Source organism: Taudactylus pleione, unplaced genomic scaffold (genome assembly GCF_031769625.1).
Source record: "Taudactylus pleione unplaced genomic scaffold, aTauple2 ptg000105l, whole genome shotgun sequence".
NCBI classification, from domain to species: Eukaryota; Metazoa; Chordata; class Amphibia; order Anura; family Myobatrachidae; genus Taudactylus; species Taudactylus pleione.
This window is the reverse complement of record NW_028284507.1, coordinates 6,788,252-6,811,546: the sequence shown is the minus strand read 5'-3', so window position 1 is coordinate 6,811,546 and position 23,295 is coordinate 6,788,252. Positions and strand designations below refer to the sequence as shown.

Sequence of the window (23,295 nt, the reverse complement as noted above, 5' to 3'; positions counted from 1 at the left end):
CTCTGTATTGATATCATAGGCTTTTACTTAATTGTAATTCCATTATTACCCAATAGATGTAAGTTATGCATGATACAAAGAGGCAGACATTATTCCCTGAGAATCGGCTTTATTTTGGGTGTAGGACAGTGTGAATAGGGTTGATGTTGGAAAGTCTCTGGGCCAGTTGTGCATCCAAGTGAACCTGGTTTATAGATTTAATACTGTATATCTCAAAAACAAAGGCTGATACCCAAAATGGTGATGGAACTGGAGCTGCAGCAGATTGCAAACCCTCTTGCGAAACCTGAAAAGGCATGTCAATTAGAACATAACTAACACATATGTTATCTACTATTTTTCTATCATTGCTTTATTAACATGTTTTTAGAAGAAGACACAAGTAGCCACCAGCCGCAGATAAAACGGTTTTATTAGATGTGATTTAGGGAATATTAAAAGGATCCGCAATTCAAACATTTGGAAGAGGGTATCGACATGTGTCCATTCAATGGGCAGCGGTCTTTTGTATTCACATGTTAAAAACAGAAGCTGATTCCCAAAATTGTGATGAGGCTGTTGGTTCTGCAGAGTGAAAACTCTCCACCGAAACCTGAAAAGATATCCTTGTTACAACAGCAATAGATGTATGTCCCCATATAGGACAAAGAGACCGGGCGTAAGGCCACGTGTCATTAGACATGAAATTAGTGTAATGGCCACATCAGTTAGCGAGGAAGTACCCTGCTCATATCAATATCAATGTATCATTTAATAAGTGGTTGAAGACAGACACACACACACATATATATATATATACATATATATATATACACACACACACACACACATATATATATATATATATATATACACATACACACATATATATATATATATATATACGTATACTGTATATATATATATGTCTGTACCCTGCCCACTTTGCAGTATCAATGTATCATATATCATAAATATTTAATGATTGCTTGAACTTATACATTTATATATTAATATTAAACATAATATGGCATATATATCTATCATAAACTTTTTTCCCATAGGTTGAGATATTTCTATGTATTTTTTTTATACAGATGGGAATGGGTGGATGATGGGGTCATGAAGTTTGGTTGTGAAAATGAGGGAACTAGCAAATAAAACACAAACTAAAGCTTCTGCGGAGACACCTGTCACCTGAGTTACACTGGGTAATGTAGATAGTAAGTTCTGTGCTTTTATATCAGTCATGAAACCCTGACATGACTTCTAAATTCCTATAACCTCCCTGATTTATAACTATCCTTATGTTATGATGGCACCTTCGCTGTCACTGACAGCATCTATCTGTCCCCCAGAGCAGCATTTAGGTGTGGTAAACTACTACCTACTATAGTACCGCCTACTATACTACTACCTACTTTACTTTGATACTAGCACAGCTGCCTAATATTATTACTATTGCCTTATTTTATGTTTCCGTAGTATTGTTTAATTATGAGGTTTACTTATAGTGATAGCAAAGTCGTCACGGCAATGTACTATGCAGAAAAACAGTTGTGTATCTCTGGGCAGCCCACAGAAAGATGGATGAGGCAGGGTCTGAGCCAGGTATATATACTGGTGGTGATTATATATGCTAAGACCATCCCTGGGTGTATTGTGAATGGTGGTCTAATCTATGGCTGCATTGCCTTATATAATGTGAGCAGATATATTAAGCCTCAGAAAGAGATAAAGTACCAACCAATCAGCTCCTGTCATTTTTCAAACAGCCTGTAACATGACGGTTAGGAGCTGATTGGTTGGTACTTTATCTCCATCCACTTTATCTCTCTCCAAGGTTTAATACATCTCCCCCCTAGCACTATAATAAATGTGCAAAACTATGGTTTGGGGACAAATGTACAGTATCAAACCTTTTAAAAAGTAGACAAGTGGATAAGTTGCTCATAGAATCCAATCAGCTACTACCTATTATTTTATAGAATGTACTAGATAAACGCTAGAAGATTATTGGTCGTTATTAGTAACCTTACCATTCTTTAAAAGGTTTGATACATCTCTCGCCGCGTCCCTTCACAATCTACTAATGAACTATTCTGTAAAGTTCTAGACGGGGGACCTGCATAGCTAGACAGCGCTCTCGGCCCTTAGCTAGTTTTGCTATTGGGCCCCACAATGTACAATTCTGCTCCTGACACTGGGCCTGCTCAACGCAGATTCTCAATGGTCGGGAACAGGGGCATATTAAGAGAAGAGGGGGTTCTTGTGCACTCCCTGTCCGGGGTCCCCTCCTCTCTCCCTGTCGGCCTGCAGCGGACTGACTGCAGCAGTAGACTCTGGGCACTAGTGTGTGCCCAGAGTACTACGCCATTTTCCTGGTGACTTCCCCACTGTTTATGCGCAGAACACCTGGAAAATGGCCACGGCGACCATTTTCAAGAAGTTTTGTGCAGGGCTGTGACATCCCATGCTGGACTTCGGAGAGGTAAGTATTAGAAAATATGGGTGCAGGGTGTGCGGTGTGAACCCCCCTGGACCCAGAGGCCAGTGTGCACCGCACACCCTGCACCCATTATAGATACACACCTGTCGGGAATCTGCGCAGGCGCCAGACCCGTATGTGAGTATGGGTCCTGTGTCATCACAAGCTGAGTGGCAGCAGACTGTCAGTAATTCACATTCTACTGCCGTTTGTGGGCAAGGAGGGGGTGGCAACGGCCTCCGTTTCCCAAAATAGAGGCGTGTCGCCATCTGCGGTGGCCGGTAACTTAGCTGGCCGATGTTATCACAGATGATACGCACCTTGGATAAGTAATGCATGCAGGAGACATGACGCCTTCTGCTGCGTTACCATAATTGCAAGGACGGAATTGCTGCTTGCGTGCATCTTTGCAATCCGCCCTGTGCTGAATCAGACCCACTGAGCGTCTTTTGTCACCCAGCTGCTACCAGGAAAAACAGAAATCTTAATTTCTCACCTTGATTCCTGAGAAAACCTTAACTCATTAGTATCCAGCAGGTGTTACCACTACTTAATAATGTTTGGGGAGAATTTAATAACCAGGCTGTGCCCACAAAGTGTTTTAGGAACGCCATTAACCATGCTATGCCAGAAAAGCACTTTCAAAATGCCATTGGGACAGTCAGAATGACGACACCTCGTTGTCACCAACAGTGACGAGTTACCTTGTGCTCCATCGAGTGGGGGGAGGACAATTATAGATACTGGGCTACTATAATTCTCAGGCATGTGCTCAGTAGAACATCACAGTGCCAGATCACCCAGAATTAAATTCCTCTCTTTGTATCCATAGACATACAGTATGCCTTTAGCCATAAAATCTTTCTTATAAGTCATCTCAGTCTTAGTGCTTGCACCTGACTGGTTTGACACAGGTTGGTACAGAGCTTTATGTCTCATTGTATAGTAATGATACTTACTGGGCATCTCCTGGGCAGTGTAGGCTGGCATGCCCCGGCACAGAGATTCAATGTGCTTGCCATACTCTTCAATGTTAACAATGGGTTTCTGGTTGATTGTGTAAGTCACCAGCTGGGCGTTGGCTGGGGCCTAGAGATGGCAAATTCACATAATGTAAATTATACTCAGCACATCAATACTACTTATGTCACTTAGCAAGCATATACTGTAACATATCAAACCCTACACACAACTAGGAACTCCACAAAGGATCGGGAAATTCAAAATGTGATTCACATGCCATATTTAATATAAAAGTTACTACTGTTGGAAAAACCTGATATAATCTCTGACAAATAGTTACATTACATTATATTCTTTTTTAGGGAAATGCAACAAACCTTGGAGAGAGATAAAGTGGAGAGAGAGTGGAGAGATTAAGGGCTCTATTTATTAACATTATTTTTACTAAAATAAAGTGAAAAAGGGTGTTTTCACACCCTTTTCACATTATTTTAGTTTCAAGGCAATTGGAGTAGAATTCGTAAAATTCTACTCCAACCCCTAAGTATCACTTATTTTTAGTAAGCAGATCGCATTTCCCATAATTGTAATGGGAAATGTGATCCGACCAGAGTTACTAAAAATAAATTGTAAAAAAATACCGGGGAAAGCCCTGTGATAATAACACCACCTGGAGGTGGCGATATCCAGGGTCTCCCCCAGTTACCGGACACCTGCTCTGCTCTAACGGGGAGAGCAGAGGTGGGAGTCGGCCCCAGTAATCAGCTGTGTGGTCTAAACAGACCACACACTGATTCACTGTAAAAAAAATTTAATTTTTTTTTTTTTAAATGTACTTACCTGACTCCAGGGACCGGAGGTCGGGGCTCCGGGTGATGTCCTCCCTCCGGTCAGCTGGTCTCCCTTGCTGCACTGTGGCCCGGTCATCAAGTGATAGGGTCCCAGTGCAGTATGGGATATCACCGGACCGGAGGACATGGAAGACATCACCGGAGCCCGGATCATGCAGGTAAGTGTAATTAAGGGAGAGGTGGGGTCGCAGGGGGGAATCCGCGATCGCGGGGGGCGGGGCTAAATGATGGGGGCGGGGATTAGCACTGGGGGGGTAGCAGCAATGGTCGGTCGGCGCATGTGCGTGGCACTGGTCACGGTATTTTTTTGTGAAAATACCATGACTAGTGTGCGGAGGGGATTTGCAGGGACAGAGCTTCTCGCAAGCTCTGTCCCTGCAAGGGATTTGTAGTAAATCCCTGTGATATTGCCTGAATTTGCAATGCGAATTCAGCCGGTAATATCACACTACAATCTCCATTACCAATGCGGATTGTAGTAAATAGAGCCCAAAGTACCAACCAATCAGCTCATATCTGTCACTTTACAGGTTGTGTTTGAAAAAATTACACTTAGGAGCTAATTGGTTGGTACTTTATCTCTCTCCACTTTATCTCTCTCCAAGGTTTGATACATCTCTCTTTTAATGTTTTATGTTAGTGATTGAGACTGTTTGGTTCTGTTTCTCTGCCTTTAACAGAAAATGATTTTTGCTCTGATACACTGACATGGAAGTGAATGAAATAAAAAATGAAGAATGGTACAGGATGCTCCATGCCACCGATGTATAACAATGACCAGAAAGTATATATACATCACACCCAAAAGAGGGGTCATGTTGAAACATGGAGGCTATCCTTCCAAAATAGGGACAGCTGCAAAGTGTGGTTATAATATTGCACGTAGTATAACTGCATTTTAAATGTAATATTTTTTCAAAGCAAACTATCCCTATATATATATTTTATTAGGCGCACTAATATGAGCTTTATAGCAGTACCTTCTGCAGTACTTGGGAAACATTAGTTTAGAAGTAAGTTTAATAGCTGATACAAAGTTCTCAATTACATTTCCATAGTAGCAGTGTACACCTCCTTACTATCAATATAATAAGTGAGAAAGCGCGTCTGTCTGTCCGTCTTTTGTCCTTTATGCATGGCCAGAGTTTTGACCTAGTTCTACCAAATTTAGCATGGCAGTGTAGTTTGACCAGTATTAGGTTTCTACCTAGGGGTGAACTTCATCAGGGCCACACACTGTCACACAATCTCTAAAAATGGGGAAAATGTTAGATTACTTGGGTTCCAGGGCTGGCTCCAGTGGAAATTGGCAGTCTACCAAAACCCTGTGAAAAAGCTATAAAATGATCCTTTTAATCTCAGTCTGAGCAAACTTGATTACTCATGCAAATTCATATTAAATCCAGAACCTCTATGTTTGCATTCCAGGGCATAACTAGAACTTTGTAGGCCACATAGCAAGATCTTATAAAAGGCCCCCCGTCCAGAGGGAAAAAATGCATACATTTGCCCATACACAGAGCCCATTCATATTATGCCACACAGTAGTACCCATTATACACATTATGCAATGCAGTAGTAGTTCCCCTTATACATTATGCCACACAGTAATGCCCCTTACACTACACAGTAATGCCCCTTACACATTAAACTACACAGTAATGCTCTTTACAGATTATGCCACATAGTAGTAGTGCCCCATATAACACAATCAAGGTGATTCCTATTTGCCGGTGTACTGACGTCACTGTTCCAACGTCACTGCTGGGGTATGTAGTTCAGCACAAGCAAATACATATCAGGGTGATTCTTATTGGCTAAAGTTGTCAGATGGCACTGTCTGTATTGCGAAATTTCCTGGTAATGCTGACAGGGAGCAGATGTGTCTATGGGGGTTTGGAGGCTTCATTGAACAGCAGTTGCAGCTGCAGAAATGCTGTGCTTGCTGTAACATCTTTCTGCAAAGTGCAGGGTGCAGTTTGCTATTTCAATAGCAGCAAGGGCAGAACTATGGGAGACAATGGAGGCGCCTGCCGCTGGGCTCCAGCTCTGAATGGGCACCTCCTCCAATGTCCACAACATACTCACCCCACTTAGGGCTGTAACTATGTACCCGGAGTGTACCGTCATGGCCGCCCAATACATGGCACCCCTTCCTGGCACCTGAGAAGCCACCGTACAGTAGTGGAGAGCTCCATGTCTGCTGCTGCCTTCATCTATCTATAGCCTGTCTGCATGCAAATTGCTACATCACAGCATCAGTGGCTGTGACGTGGGGGGGGGAGGGTGTGGGGGGGGGGTAGGGGGGGGGCTGGGCACCAAATTATAACTTGCCTCCGAATAGCAGCATTACATTTATTGTCCTGTACCAATTTAAATGAATACCCATAAGATACAGGGTGCTGTGTGCTATTTTAAATGCAGCACTACATTTATTGTCCTGTGCCAGTTAAAAAGAATATCTATTCACAACATGCAGGCCGCCACGTCCAAGTTTATAATGCAGCATTACGATTACTGTCCTGTGCCAATTGAAAAGATCATCATCTATCTATAAAACGCCAGTATGCTGTCTCATATTTTATATATCAGCATTAAATCATTTGTCTTTTGGGAGGTGTAATAATTAAGACATGCAGCCTCATGCGTCAACTTCACATTACCAATAACTTTTCTAAGTGAAAAACACCTTTTAATTAGGCTCAAATGAATGTTTAGTTCATTTTATATTTTCATTGCCTCATAGCCCCCTAAAAAGTATTACATTATGATGATTTTGCACTATAGAAGATCACAAAAGATTTTTGTCATTTAGAGTAGATCACCAGGACGAAAGTCTGACCACCCCTGGCTTATAGCATCAGATGCTGCTGGTGGTATCATAAAACAAGACTTAATAGTATAAAATGTGAGGTAACTGCATGTTATAGGCCAACTATGGGTTTTAGGCTTTATAGTTACTGCTATAGTATTTCCCTTGTTTTAATCTCTATGTCACGTTACCTGCTGCTTGTTTTTGGCAATGGTGCTGAGCTGCTGGAGGGTGGGGAAGGTTGGTTTCATCTTGGTGACAACACACATCTTCTTGTTGTACAGTCTGGTAGCAGCAAATCCCTGTAGTATAAGTAGGTAGATGTTAGGTGCAGGAACCTGAACAACAGTATAATACCCATATACATGTCATATGTAACCTTTTTCTGCCTGCATATAGTCAACTAGTCATGTATTACATGTATGTGCCAGATGATAGTAAACAATTGCAGCACAGTATTCTATTTCACTGTAATATAGAGGATCAGATTAATCTTCCAGGCCAGTGGTGAATTTTACCTAGGGGCTGTGGGGATGCAGCCCCCCCAGTAAAATCCTCCACTTCAGTAACTGTACTGGCTACACTGTGACTGGAGGTGGTTTCCATTGAAAGCAACACCTGCCAGTCACGCACAGGACAGGCAGCCCCAGGGCATGGTGTCTCCTCCCCCTGGGACTGCCAGTCTGGGCTGCGAGTAGCCTGTGGAAGCTGCTGCTCTGCCTTTTGGGCAACCCTACACGGCTTCTCGGGGCTGCAGTACATGCAGCCTCCAGAAGCCATTGTCATGCGTGGCATCACCATCGCTCATGCACAGGCGCATGCCAGAACTAGTGCACGGCCAGGCCAGCAGCAGCCCCCCTCAGGTAAGTGGGCAGGACCCACTGCTGTTACAGACTCATTCAAAACTTAATTTTCAGTTATTGGTGAAATTCTATAAGTCACAGAACATTACATAGCTGAGTTCTTGCTCCCCACCTGATCTGGCCCAACCTCCAAATCCTACCACAGTCCAGTGACGCTCTCCTCACTCCCAATGTATTGGGGACTTTCCATTCATGCATGAGCGAGAAGTGCTTTACCTGATAAAGTGACCCAGCTGACCTCAGGAACATAACAGTCTCTAATCACATATGATGGAACTTCCGAATAATTGAATTTTCAGTTTTAGATTGAGAACTTACAAAGTTTGATTTTTACTTTTTTATCTAGCTGAGTGTAGGCTACATGTAGTCTTTTATCTCCCTATAGGTCCCCTGAATGATTGTTTAACGGATGCATATGTAGAATACATGCTCCTATTTTCTTTTACTGTTAAGTTTCTTGTTATGTATTAAAGAACACTTACATTGCCATAGTCACAGATGGAGTCCCAGGAGTTCCATCCATTCACATTGTTAATGTTTGCTATGTTGTCCTGATTGTTGATGTTGACTTGCTGGGAAACACTTCCACCGTCATTTCCTGAGTTGTTGATTTCGACGTTCTAGAGCACACACCATGTAAATCAAGGGTTAAATGGAAAGTCTAGAGTATAGATAATTACACAATTGAATTTGTATTGTTGGGATTGGGCATGAAATACCGATGGCTTAAAAGCTGCCGGCTCAAATCCCGACCCTGGAAGCCCGACAGATGAAAAACAGACGCTGGCTGGTAAGTATATTTAACCCTCCCCTCTCCCTCCCTAACCCTAACCCTCCCTTGGGGGTGCCTAATCCTAAAACTCCGGTGGTGGTACCTAACCCTAAGTTCCCCCCGTGGTGCCTAACCCCCCTCCTCGCACCCTAAACCTAATCCTCCTGGGGGTGCCTAACCCTAAGAGTCTGGGAGTGGTGCCTAACCCTAACCCCCCCTTCTCCTAGTCTAAACCTAACCCTCCCAGGGGGATTCCTAACCCTAAGTCCCCCCCGGAGTGCCTAAACCTAACCCTCCCTTGGCTTACCTACATTCGGTATGCCGGGCATCGGGATATCGGCGTGGGGCTAATGATAGGCATTGGTATTTAGATGCCTATCTTTAGTCCCATGCCGGGCTTTCAGTGTCGGGATTCCGGCGGTCAGCATTTCGACCGCCGGCATCCTGACTACATACCGTATTGATACTATCTGTTCAAGTTTCATATGAACCCCTCTGCCTGGGACATTCTTTTAGATACAGTAGGTGGATAATGAACATTCCTGCTGCTGATAATTAGGTTTTTAAATGTTGTTTTGGGCCACAAGGTTTGTAGGACAGTAATTTGTAAGGAAGCAACGCTGAATAAAAATAATAAAGGATCAATTTTAACTACTTTGTGGATTCCAATATTCAATACAATAACCTTAGGCTGTGAGCATCCCCTTGTGACTTGGACATGAGCATAAGAAGGCACAGCATTTAAGTGGGACCTGCAATGGCATGGAGCAACAGCAACAGAAAAGCAGCACTATAGGCACTTATCCTATGCCAGGTATGCCAGGTAAGACCTGGCACTGAACAAACCCAAAGTGCTTAGAGCACATTTATGTGCAGCATTAGTGCAGTGTTAGTGCCCGTTCTGTTTCTGTTTTTGTTTTTTTTATTTTGTTGTGCAGAAATAGTTATATGTATGTATCTATCCCTCAATATGTATTTACAGCTTCAAATGCCCTAAAAGAAATACAGACAGCCCTATACTTTACAGCAACAAAATCTCCACCCCTACAATTTCTCAGCAATATTTTAGGGAGAAGTCACTGCTAAGTCCATGCATGAGTGTATGAAACCAGTTCCAGGTAAATATCACATCATCTACTGTATTTACTTACATCATTTGCGAGGGCCTGAGTCAGGAAGACTCCCAGGAGGGCGATCTGAGAGAGGGAACAAAGGGAATTGCTGTTAGAAAGACCCGTCAGAGATTTCACACTATGATAAACCAGCAAAATATTCTCACCAGGAATTTCATTGTGAAGCGTTGTCTTGGTACGAAAGGTGGATGCAGCAAGGTATGGTCCAATTCACTTTATATATTATATATAAAAGCTGTATTTGCTTAAGGAACAGTCAGAAATGCCTTGTTTACTGTTCTGAATGGGAGTACACACTCACTATCTCAGCTGATACGCTGGACCCAGATAAAGGAGGGGAAGGTTCTGCCCAGCTATGTGTACCATATTCATTAAACAATAAGCCATACAAATATATGCTGAAATCACGTTGTTGAAGCACAATCTCCTATATAGTGTCCTAAATCTGGTGCTATATGCTGAAGGTGAGGTTCAGTAAGTAAGTATAGCTAATAAGGTCAAGATATGGACATTTTTAAAGAATCATTAAGACGTTTTTGGCCTAAGGTTCAGTTGCAGATGTGATGTTGGTCTTTGGACAAACCTTGAAATATGCAGAAGACTTAAATAAGTTGCAGAAGACAGTTTAGGGGAAATTACACATACATATAACACTGCGGCAAGATCAGGGATAAGGGTGCTGACTCCTGGTGTATACGGTTGCACTTGTCATGCAGCCACCAGGTAGTAGTACACCAGTCCAGGGCCTTGGTATAAGTAACCACAGCTAGTTTTATTACCAGCACAAAAATAAACAAAACATAAAAGTGAACCCTGGCCTGTCTGTCTCTAACAAAACAAAATGATTCCCTCTATCAAAGTGGAAGGACCCAACCTCCCTTCTCACAAAACAAAAGCCTTTAGCACAGCACTTACATTCAGTAATCACAGTGTCTCTCAACAGGCCCCTGACCTGTTCCCTAGGCAGTGAGAGACTGACTACAGAGACTGACACACCCTTTACCAGCTTCTCACAGGGGCTCTGGCAATCAAGACTGCTAATCAGCTTCTGTCTACCCGACAGAAGTTAAATACCTGGGGCATATATATCTCCCCTTGACAAACTTTCCAGTGTTTTTGTCACACAACCCATAATTGCACTTGAAAACTAACAAACAAAAATTGCCTTAAAAAGCTGCTCTATTATATACGGGATTGCTGACCCATATAAATACATACAAATGAAAATAAAAACTTGACCTGCCCTCTGTGTCTGTTGTATTCATATTATGTCACGTTAAGACTATTGACTATTCCCCAGTGATAAGAGATAAAATGTTATACTATATTCTGATTTGTTCTCCTATATCGGGTTGTTGATGTTCTGAAAGGCAATAAGTGGTGCTGCTCACAGACTGCAATCTGCATCTAACGTCCTGTATATAATTTACATACTTTATAGCCCTAAATATCTAAATTCATAACTTTTACTCATAATAAAAATGTTTTACAGTTAGTAAAGCCAAATTTATATTAGCCCTTTGGTTTGCTGAGCAACCATCTTTTAGTCATTTGAATATACATTGATTGATTTAAGACACTAAGGGCCCTATTTACTACAATCCACATTTAAAATGCAGATTGTAGTGTGATATATTTACAAAGAAAATAGATCTCAGACTGCACATTCTGGACATATATATATAATTGGAGGTGCTACCTGTGGAGACCATTGATATATACACAAAGAAAAAATACAGGTGCACAACTCCAAATTAACTGATTATATATAGATACATTTTGCAGTAAATACAATAGAGGTTTTTGGCATAATCTTGGCCAAGCTTATGGGCCTGCCCACCATATCCGGGTAACCTCTTGTCGGCCAGGTCCCTAACATACTAAGGCTCAAATCCAGAGTGCAGGACACCCCCAAACTAGCCCAGCCAATCCACCCCAAAGCACCTCTCTAATAAGTGTGATATGTTTGACTGAATTCGCATTGCGAATTCAAGCAATATCACAGGGATTTATTAAAAATCCCCTGCAGGGACAGAGCTTGCGATAAAGCCCTGTCCCTGCGAATCCAGTCTGCAGCCTTATCACTGTATTTTTTGTAACAAATACAGTGAAAAGGTGCTGGGAATGCACCAGCCAGGGCACCGCTACACCGCCTAGCGGCCTCACCCCCCTGCATGCTTTCACTTTACCTACGGTCAGGTCATCGCTGCTCTGGTGATGTCCTCCCTCCCAGGCTCTGGTCAGCAGGTCTCCCATCCTGCACTGTGACCCGGTCAGCTGTTTAATGCAGCAGCTGACCAGGGTCACAGTGCAGGATTAGGGAGACCAGCTGACCGGGGCCTCGGGGGAGGACATTACCGGAGCACCGATCTCCCTAGATGCAGGTAAGTGTTAGGTTTTTTTCTTGCAGTGCTCAGCTTGTGCTCTATTTAGAGCCCACAGCTGATCACTAGAACCCGACTCTGCTCTGCCTGTTTGAGCAGAGCAGGAGTCAGGGAACCGGGGGAGACCCTGGATAACGCCATCTCCAGGTGGCGTTATTATCACAGAGCTTCCCCCTGTATTTTTTCACTATTTATTTTTAGTAACTTTGGCCAGATCACATTTCCCATTACAATTATGGGAAATGTAATCTGCTTACTAAAAATATGTGATAATTAGGGCTTGGAGTAGAATTTTATGAATTCTACTCGAATTGCCCTTTAGTAAATTTAGGTGGAACTAAAATAATGTGAAAAGGGTGTGAAAACACCCATTTTCACTTTATTTTAGTAAAACTAATATTAATAAATAAAGCCCAATAACTTTATGGGGACCTGTCACATACCAACTGCATCTGATTATAAATGGACCCAAGCTTAGAACAAGGTAAATTACAGTATCCCTATGTGGAGATAAAGGGACCTATTTATCAAGTCATATTTTCGGGATATTTCCCATTTTCAGAGGATACCTGCAAATATTAAGACTCCCCCAAATGTATGAAGGAGACACTGCAACAGATCTCTCCAATATCTGCTGTAGTTCTTCCATTTCCGACAGCAGCCATAGCCCCCATAGGCTTCTATGGTGGCTGTGAAGTTGTCAGATTTACCAAGCTCTGGAATATGAAGCATTTTAGAGCTTGGCCCCAATAGGATAATGTCATCTCCAGATGGTGTTATCCTATAGTGTCCTATGGGCGCAAAAATTACTGAGGAGGAGTCCTCCTGGAACCCGGTAAGTGGTAAATATGCCCCTAGGCTTTACTAAAAAGCTTTATATAGTTGATCTATTGGGTAACCCCTCTGTACAAGGGCAGCAACAATTCCTTTGGAATCTATCTATTTATCTATCTCATATCTATCTATCTATCTATCTCATATCTATCTATCTATCTACACTGCACAACCCGGCGCAAGTGAAATGCATTCCAAAAAATTTTTTCATCAGGACAACAATGTCACCTGTCATGTTTCAAGGCCGATGCTGGACTGGTATACAGAAAATTCAGTAATCTGGATCGACTTGTCAGGTCAGAGTCCAGATCTTAACCCCATTGAAACCTCTGGGATGAATTGAAGCGACTGGTGCGTTCTAGGCCGACTCGACCGTCTTCATTGTCACAGTTGATCACTGTACTTAAGGCAGAATGGAAAAACATACCACCTGCTGTTGTCCAGGAACTTGTGGAGTTTGCCAAGAAGGGTGTCTGCAGTAATCACTGCATGTGGTGGTCCTACAAAGTACTGACATCAATAAAATCTTGTTGATCTATCTGCTGTCAGTGTCCAATCACTTTTGTCTACATAGTGTGTATATATATATATATATATATATATATGCATATGTACACTATATATATGTATGTGTATATATATATATATAATATATATATAAATATATTTATATATATATATATATGATATGATGCAAATGTGGATGGCCGTGGCACTCACGAGACTTATGTACTGTAGGTCTATTAAATACGCAGAACACCCTGCTGCTTAAGTCCTGTGAGTGTCACATCCTTCCAATATATACTGTATATTATATATATATATATATTATATATATATATATATATATATATATATATAGTTCACAATGGTTCGGCACTCCAGATATAGGAACAAAAATAAGGGGTGCCCTCCTAAGAGTAAAATACAACTGGCTTTCCTTCCTAAGTGTGGTATTGCAACCCCACAAAAACAAGAAAAAGAGGAGCCTCTCCCATGTAGATTGATGAAAAAATATTATTAACAAAGTGAAAACATTAGTACAGAAACATGTCAACGTTTCAAGGTCCTAAGACCTTTCCATCAGGACTGTACAAATAGCATTTGTACAGTATTGTTGTTTGTTAATACAACTGTGGCTGAAATGATTGGTTCGTTTGGGCCCTCAGAAAACAAGCTGGCAAATAATCTGTCCCTGCACAAACTGGCTCTACAGAGGCAAGATGTCGTCCTCATCCACTGATTCCTCACCCTCTTCAGTGTTGTGTACATCCTCATGCTCACAGAGTATTAATTCGTCTCCGCTAAAACCACCTCTCTGTACCTCTCATCATCTTCTCCACATTTTGTGGACGCAACCTCCTATGCCTTCCGCTGACAAGGTTCCTGGCTGCACTAAAAACTCTTTCGGAGTACACACCGGAGGGGGGCAACTTAGGTAAAATAGAGCCAGTTTGTACAGGGGCCTCCAAATTGCCTATTTTTGCTGTCAGTACAGGTTCAGACTGTCTGACATGCCTACTTGGATACTGTCACCGATGTAATCCTCCACCATTCTGTCAATGGTGACAGCATCATATGCGGTGACAGTAGACATGTCAGAAATTGTTGGCAGGTCCTTCAGTCCGGACCAGATGTCCAAACTTGGTCCTTCCTACCCTGCATCACTGCCAGTGGGTTGGTTAGGATATCTAAGTTGTTTCCTGGCAGCCCCAGTTGCAGGAAAAAATGAAGAAGGAGCTGTTACCATGTCACGTTCCGCTTCAGCTGACAGTGTTTTCATCAGCAGGTCTTTGCACCTCTGCAGGCTTGTGTCCACCGGAAAGAGAGACACCACGCAGGCTTTAAACCTAGGATTGAGCACTGTGGCCAAAATGTAGTGGTCTGATTGCAACAGATTGACCACCCTCGAATCCTAGGAAAGCAATTGAAGGGCTTCATCCACAAGTCCCACATGCCGAGCGGAATCGCTCCGTCTTCGCTCGTCCTTCACTTTCTCCAGCTGCTTCTGCAAAAGCCTGATGAGGGGAATGACCTGACTCAAACTGGCAGTGTCTAAACTGACTTCACGTGTGGCAAATTCGAAGGGCTGGAGAACCTTGCACAACACGAAAATCATTCTCCACTGCACTTGAGTCAGATGCATACCCCCTCCTTTGCCTATGTCATAGGTGGATGTATAGACTTTTGCTGTTCCTCCATCCTCTGAAGCATATAGAGGGTTGAGTTCCACCACGTTACAACCTCTTGCTTCAGGTGATGGCAGGGCAGGTTCAAGAGTGTTTGCTGGCACTCCAGTCTTCGGCACGCAGTCGCTGAATGGCGAAAGTGGCCCAAAATTTTTCGGCCCACCCAAAGCATCTCCTGCACGCCCCTGTAGTTTTTCAGAAAATTCTGCACCACCAAATTTATTGTGTGAGCAAAACATGGGACGTGCTAGAATTTGCCCAGATGTAATACCCGCACAATATTGGTGGCGTTGTCAGATATCACAAATTCCCAGGAGAGTCTAAGTGGGGTAAGCCATTGGGCAATGATTTCACTCTCTGAGAGTTTGTCAGTGGTGTGCCTCTTACTGAAACCGGTGATACACAGCGTAGCCTGCCTTGGAACAAGCTGGCGTTTCTGATATGCTGCTACTGGTGACGCTGCTGTTGTTGCTGCGTAAGGTGATACATCTACCCAATGGGCTGTCACGGTCATATATTCCTTAGGCAGCCCTGTTCCACTTGTCCACATGTCCGTGGTTAAGTGGACATTGGGTACAACCGCATTTTTTAGGACACCGAGGACACTTTTTCTGACGTCTCTGTACATTCTCGGTATCGACTGCCTAGTGAAGTGGAATCTAGACGGGATTTGGTACCGGGGACACCTCCATCAATTGTCTAAATCCCACTGCACTAGTGGCGGATACTGGACACACATCTAACACCAACATAGCTGTCAAGGCATCAGTTATCTGCTTTGCAACAGGATGACTGCTGTCGTACTTCATCCTCCTCGCTAAGGACTGTTGGAGGGTCAAATGCTTAGTAAAAGAAGTAGTGGTGTTCCAACTTCCTTTCTGGGATGATGAACGACTCCCAGCAGCAAAAGCGGCAGCAGTAAGCGTAGCAATGCAGGATCCTCCGGAGGAATTCCGGATAAGAGAGGAGACAGTCATGCCAGTGACATGGCCTGCAGGACTACTTCCGATTCTGATTGAGGAGGACATTGGCAAGGACTGCTTACGGTCTTAGTCACGGTTTCTGAACTTGACAGTAACTTTTTATGAATGTGCTGCAGGTGACGTATAAGGGAGGATGTTCCTAGGTGGTTAACACCCCTACCCCTACTTATTCAACCTTTACATATGGTACATATGGCAAGACAGTTGTTGTCCGGATTTGGATAGAAATATTTCCAGACCAAAGAGGTGGAATTTTTGGTCTTCTGCCCAGGCATTACGACGATGGGCTTTTTCATCCCACGGACAACAACACTTTCCCTTGGTGCCTGATTTAAACAAACCACATCACCATCAGAATCCTCCTCGTCAACTTCCTCCTCACCGCCAGCTACACCAAAATCCTCATTCTGTTGTACTTCACCAGTGACATCTTCAATTTGAATATCAGCAACTGGACTGTGGGTGCTCCTTCCACCACTTGCAGAGGGCGTGCAAATGGTGGAAGGGGCCACCTCTTCCCATCCAGTGTTGGGAAGGTCAGGCATCGCAACCGCCGGCGCCGACACACCTCTCCTTGGGGATTTGTGATATCTTCTTAGAATGCACAGTTCTTTGCTGTGCTTTTGCCAGCTTAACTCTTTTAATTTTTCTGGGAGGAGGAGGGCTTCCATCGTCATGTGAAGCAGAACCTCTAGTCATGAACATAGGGAAGGACCTTAGCCATTCCTTGTCACTCCGTGTCGTAAATGGCATATTGGCAAGTTTACGTTTCTCCTCAGACGATTTAAATGTATTTTTTAAGGTCATTTTACTGAACTTTGGCTTTTTGGATTTTAACATGCTCTCTACTATTACATTGGGCATCGGCCTTGGCAGACGACATTGATGGCATTTCATCGTCTATGTCATGACTAGTGGCAGCAACTTCAGCACTAGGGGGGAAAGGTTCTTGATCTTTCCCTATTTTATTTTTATCCTCCAAATTTTTGTCCTCCATTATTTTTATGGAGTGAATAGCCCCTGTAAAAATTATTTGTATGAGCATACCCCTACAGCAGACAGGGCAGCCCCTGTAAAAATTATTTGTATGAGCGTACCCCTACAGCACACAGGGCACCCCCTGTAAAAATGATATGTATGAGCGTACCCCTACAGCAGACAGGGCAGCCCCTGGACAACACAGCACTACAGCCAGCCAGCCCCTATGGACAGGACAACAGCCAGCCAATATATGGACAAGGACAACAGTAGCCAGCCAGCCCCTATGTATTGTATATGGACAACAGTAGCCAGCCAGCCCCTATGGTCAGAGTCGGCACTACCCAATTTGGTGCCCTAGGCAATATTTTGGCTGGTGCCCCCTAGCGCATATATATATATATATATATATATATATATATATATATATATATATTTATATACACACACAATTTTATTTTTAATATTTTTCCTTAAGGCCTGTCATATATTATATTTTTCAATTTATCTATCTATAGATGTATAGATATATTATATTTTTTAAGAACGGCCTTAAGGAAATATATATATCACAGTATGTCTTGGAAGCAGCACTCCTCAACATGTGCAAATAATGCATGAAATACCTAAAACCGGTGCCTTCTGATCCGATGTACACAAGGTGCAGAGACTCATAACATATAAATACTGGCGGCACTCAGGCATGAAAACAGGCTCACAAGGTTACCAACATTTCAATGCTGTATTTGGTCGTGAATTTTCGTCTTGCACCCTGACGAAAATGCACGTCCAAATACAGCATTGAAACGTTGGTAACTCACCTTGCGAGCCTGTTCTCATTCCTGAGTGCCGCCAGTATGGAGATATGTAAATATATATATATATATATATATATATATTTACATATCATGTAGTAACAATAATAGATTTATATTTTTTTTTTTCTTCAGCCAGTGCAGGGATTGGGCCTGGGGCACACTGAGGCTATACATTTTCCGAAAGAGAATATATATATATATACACATACATACATTTCTATATATATCTATAGATATGTTATATTTTTTAAGACCCGCCATAAGGAAATTTTACATATATATATATATATATAAATATATATATATAAATATATATACATACACACACATATACACACATATGTGTGTGTGCATATATATATATATGTGTGATATGTGTGTGCATATATATATATATATATATATATCATGTAACAATCATAGATTTCTACACACATACACACACACGCGATCACACACATTATAATCTAAAACCCACATATTTACTGTAACAAAAAAAACCAAGCACATGTTATACATACATACGGTACACAGACATCCTACACCCACACACAACTTACCTGGTTCTGGAGATTATGGGGGTATGACCACAGAAAGCAGGGGTATGCCGGCCACTGGGAGGAGAGGAGTGGGAGGCAGGCAGGAGAGGAGCTGCCAGTCTGTAATGGAACTCGTTGGTGGCTGGTCTCAGGGGAGGAGCCAGCCACTGAAGCATATTACTGGCTAATAGGGGCTGGCAGGCCCGCAGACAGCCGGGCCCAAGTGACAGGGGGTGTGGCCAAATCGTGGGTGGCGTGGCCACGCTCCCTTTTTAAAAAAAACACACACAAACACTTTTGCAGAGCCGCAAAGCTCCAATCGCGGCTGCAGCGCATGGGGGGAGATGCAGAGCCGTGGAATGCCCCAAGGCATTCCAGATGCCCTAGGCATTTGCTTAGAATGCCTATGCCTAGGGCCGGCTCTGCCTATGGTCAGTGTCAGCAACAGCTCCCTCCCTCCCTTTTCACAGTAGCCAGCCAGCAGTACTTTATTATTTTTTATTTTTATAACTAACAGTCTAACACACAGCACTGAGCTCCCAGCTCCCTCCTAACTCTGCACACTCCACAGCAGGAATGAAATATGGCGGCGATCACGGGACCTTTGTAGAATCCAAAACCCACGAGAATCCAACAGCGGGATAATGACGTTTTGCCTCGATCTGGGGGGTTCGGATTTCGGAGATCCAAACCCGCTCATCCCTAATATATATATATATATTAGGGGTGAGCGGGTTCGGATTTCTGAAATCCGAACCCCCCCAAGCCCCCCCGATCCGAGTCCGATCCGAATCAGGCTCGACTTTTCCCGCCTGACTCGGATCTGAAATCGAGGCAAAACGTCATCATCCCGCCTTCCGAGTCTCGCGGGTTTTGGATCCTATATAAGGTACCCGCGTCGGCGCCATTTTCTCACTCGGCTGTGGACAGTGAAGAGGGAGGGTGGGAGTTAGGGCTGTGTAGTGTAGTGTAGTGTAGTGCTGCTGTTGTCCACTACTTCAAAGTCCATAGGGGCTGGCTGTGTTGTGCTGTGCTGCTGTTGTTAATAGGGGCTGTGTCCACTACTTCAAAGTCCATAGGGGCTGGCTGGACTGTGTTGTGCAGTCAGTTCTCCATAGGGGCTGTGTCCACTCCAAAGTCCTGTGCAGTGTCCCCGTCCTAAAGGGGTGCTGTAGTGTTGTCCAGGGGGTGCTCTGTCCATCAGGGGTGCTCCCCCCAAGTGCTAAAAAAATAATATATTTTCTGTGTTTGTGAATTGTGTGCGCAGTAGCCGCATGTGCATCAACAAAGTAGTGCCAAGTGTGCGCCTGTGTCATAAGTAAAGGGCCGGCTGGCTTGACCGTTAAAGGGTGCTGTAACCCCTGAAAGTACACTCCAGTCCAAACCAAAAAAAAAATTATTTTCTGTGTTTGTGAATTGTGTGCGCAGTAGCCGCACGTGCATCAACAAAGTAGTGCCAAGCGTGCGCCTGTGTCATAAGTAAAGGGCCGGCTGGCTTGACCGTTAAAGGGTGCTGTAACCCCCGAAAGTACACTCCAGTCCAAACCAAAAAAAAAATTATTTTCTGTGTTTGTGAATTGTGTGCGCAGTAGCCGCACGTGCATCAACAAAGTAGTGCCAAGCGTGCGCCTGTGTCATAAGTAAAGGGCCGGCTGGCTTGACCGTTAAAGGGTGCTGTAACCCCCGAAAGTACACTCCAGTCCAAACCAAAAAAATAATTATTTTCTGTGTTTGTGAATTGTGTGCGCAGTAGCCGCACGTGCATCAACAAAGTAGTGCCAAGCGTGCGCCTGTGTCATAAGTAAAGGGCCGGCTGGCTAGACCGTTAAAGGGTGCTGTAACCCCTGAAAGTACACTCCAGTCCAAACCAAAAAAAAAATTATTTTCTGTGTTTGTGAATTGTGTGCGCAGTAGCCGCACGTGCATCAACAAAGTAGTGCCAAGCGTGCGCCTGTGTCATAAGTAAAGGGCCGGCTGGCTAGACCGTTAAAGGGTTCTGTAACCCCCAAAGTACACTCCAAACCAAAAAAATATATATTTTCTGTGTTTGTGACTTGTGTGCACTGTGGCTGCACGTGCATCAACAAAGGAGCAGCGCCAAGCGTGCGCCTGTGTCCCATAAGTAAAGAGCCGTCTGGCTCATTTCTTAAAGGGTGGTGTAACCCACAAAGTGCACTATTCTCCAGCAAAAATAAAAAAATATTTTCTGTGTTTGTGTGCGCTTTAGCCGCACGTATATATATCAATATAACATAAATGGAGGACCAAACTTTCTCCGATAAAAATAAAATAGGGAAAGATCAAGAACCACTTCCTCCTAGTGCTGTTGCTGCTGCTGGGAGCTGTTCATCATCCCAGAGAGGAAGTAGGAACATCACTACTTTTACTAAACAATTGACCCTCCAACAGTCCCTAGCGATGAGGATGAAGTACGACAGCAGTCATCCTGAAGCAAAACGTATAACTGAGGCCTTGACTGCTATGTTGGTGTTAGACGTGCGTCCGGTATCCGACATTAGTGCAGTGGGATTTAGACAATTGATGGAGGTAGTGTGTCCTCGGTTCCAAATCCCGTCTAGATTCCACCTGCATCCTCAAAGCAGCAGCGACAAGCGTGCGTCTGTCTGTTAAAGGGTGGTGACACCCTCAAAGTGTGCTACACAAACAATTAAAATATTGTTCTTTTTTTTTCTGTCTTTGTGAAATGTGTGGGCTGTAGCCACACCTGCATCCTTAAAGCAGCAGCGACAAGCGTGCGTCTGTCTGTTAAAGGGTGGTGACACCCTCAAAGTGTGCTACACAAACAATAAAAATATTCTTCTTCTTTTTTCTGTCTTTGTGAATTGTGTGGGCTGTAGCCGCACCTGAATCCTTAAAGCAGCAGCGACAAGCGTGCGTCTGTCTGCTAAAGGGTGGTGACACCCTCAAAGTGTGCTACACAAACACTTAAAATATTGTTCTTTTTTTTTCAGTCTTTGTGAAATGTGTGGGCTGTAGCCGCACCTGCATCCTTAAAGCAGCAGCGACAAGCGTGCGTCTGTCTGTTAAAGGGTGGTGTAACTCTCGAAGTGCTCCAAAAAATAAAAAACTATTTTTTTAATGTGTTTGTGACTTGTGTGCGATGTAGCCGCACATGCATCCTCAAAGCAGCAGCGACAAGTGTGCGTCTGTCTGTTAAAGGGTGGTGACACCCTCAAAGTGTGCTACACAAACAATAAAAATATTCTTCTTCTTTTTTCTGTCTATGTGAATTGTGTGGGCTGTAGCCGCACCTGCATCCTTAAAGCAGCAGCGGCAAGCGTGCGTCTGTCTGTTAAAGGGTGGTGACACCCTCAAAGTGTTCTACACAAACAATTAAAATATTGTTCTTTTTTTTTCGGTCTTTGTGAAATGTGTGGGCTGTAGCCGCACCTGCATCCTTAAAGCAGCAGCGACAAGCGTGCGTCTGTCTGTTAAAGGGTGGTGTAACTCTCAAAGTGCTCCAAAAAATAAAAAAACTATTTTTTTAATGTGTTTGTGACTTGTGTGCGATGTAGCCGCACTTGCATCCTCAAAGCAGCAGCGACAAGCGTGCGTCTGTCTGTTAAAGGGTGGTGACACCCTCAAAGTGTGCTACACAAACAATAAAAATATTCTTCTTCTTTTTTCTGTCTATGTGAATTGTGTGGGCTGTAGCCGCACCTGCATCCTTAAAGCAGCAGCGACAAGCGTGCGTCTGTCTGTTAAAGGGTGGTGACACCCTCAAAGTGTTTTACACAAACAATTAAAATATTGTTCTTTTTTTTTCGGTCTTTGTGAAATGTGTGGGCTGTAGCCGCACCTGCATCCTTAAAGCAGCAGCGACAAGCGTGCGTCTGTCTATTAAAGGGTGGTGTAACTCTCAAAGTGCTCCAAAAAATAAAAAACTTTTTTTTTAATGTGTTTGTGACTTGTGTGCGATGTAGCCGCACTTGCATCCTCAAAGCAGCAGCGACAAGCGTGCGTCTGTCTGTTAAAGGGTGGTGACACCCTCAAAGTGTGCTACACAAACAATAAAAATATTCTTCTTTTTTCTGTCTTTGTGAATTGTGTGGGCTGTAGCCGCACCTGCATCCTTAAAGCAGCAGTGACAAGCGTGCGTCTGTCTGTTAAAGGGTGGTGACACCCTCAAAGTGTGCTACACAAACAATTAAAATATTGTTCTTTTTTTTTCGGTCTTTGTGAAATGTGTGGGCTGTAGCCGCACCTGCATCCTTAAAGCAGCAGCGACAAGCGTGCGTCTGTCTGTTAAAGGGTGGTGACACCCTCAAAGTGTGCTACACAAACAATAAAAATATTCTTCTTCTTTTTTCTGTCTTTGTGAATTGTGTGGGCTGTAGCCGCACTTGCATCCTCAAAGCAGCAGCGACAAGCGTGCGTCTGTCTGTTAAAGGGTGGTGTAACCCTCAAAGTGTGCTCCACAAACAATAAAAATATTCTTTTTTTTTTTCTGTCTTTGTGAATGGTGTGGGCTGTAGCCGCACTTGAATCCTCAAAGCAGCAGCGACAAGCGTGCGTCTGTCTGTTAAAGGATTACATCGGTGACAGCATCCAAGTAGGCATGTCAGACAGTTCGTACCTGTACTGGCAGGAAAAAGAAGCAATTTGGAGGTCCCTGTACAAACTGGCTCTATTTTACCTGAGTCGCCCCCCCTCCAGTGTGTACTCCGAAAGAGTGTTTAGTGCAGCTG

The 23,295-nt window shown here is 43.4% G+C and overlaps 1 protein-coding gene across 1 annotated transcript; it reads right to left on the bottom strand.

Moving 5' to 3' along the window:
• Positions 1–518: 518 nt before the first annotated feature.
• Positions 519–12,117, bottom strand: LOC148525542 (gastrokine-1-like). The gene is made up of 6 exons (XM_088470852.1): positions 12,055–12,117; positions 9,880–9,924; positions 8,439–8,576; positions 7,285–7,395; positions 3,427–3,556; positions 519–592 (listed from the first exon to the last, which is right to left on the bottom strand). Exons 1-6 carry the CDS (start codon positions 12,115–12,117, stop codon positions 519–521), a joined length of 561 nt encoding a protein of 186 aa, XP_088326978.1.
• Positions 12,118–23,295: the final 11,178 nt, after the last annotated feature.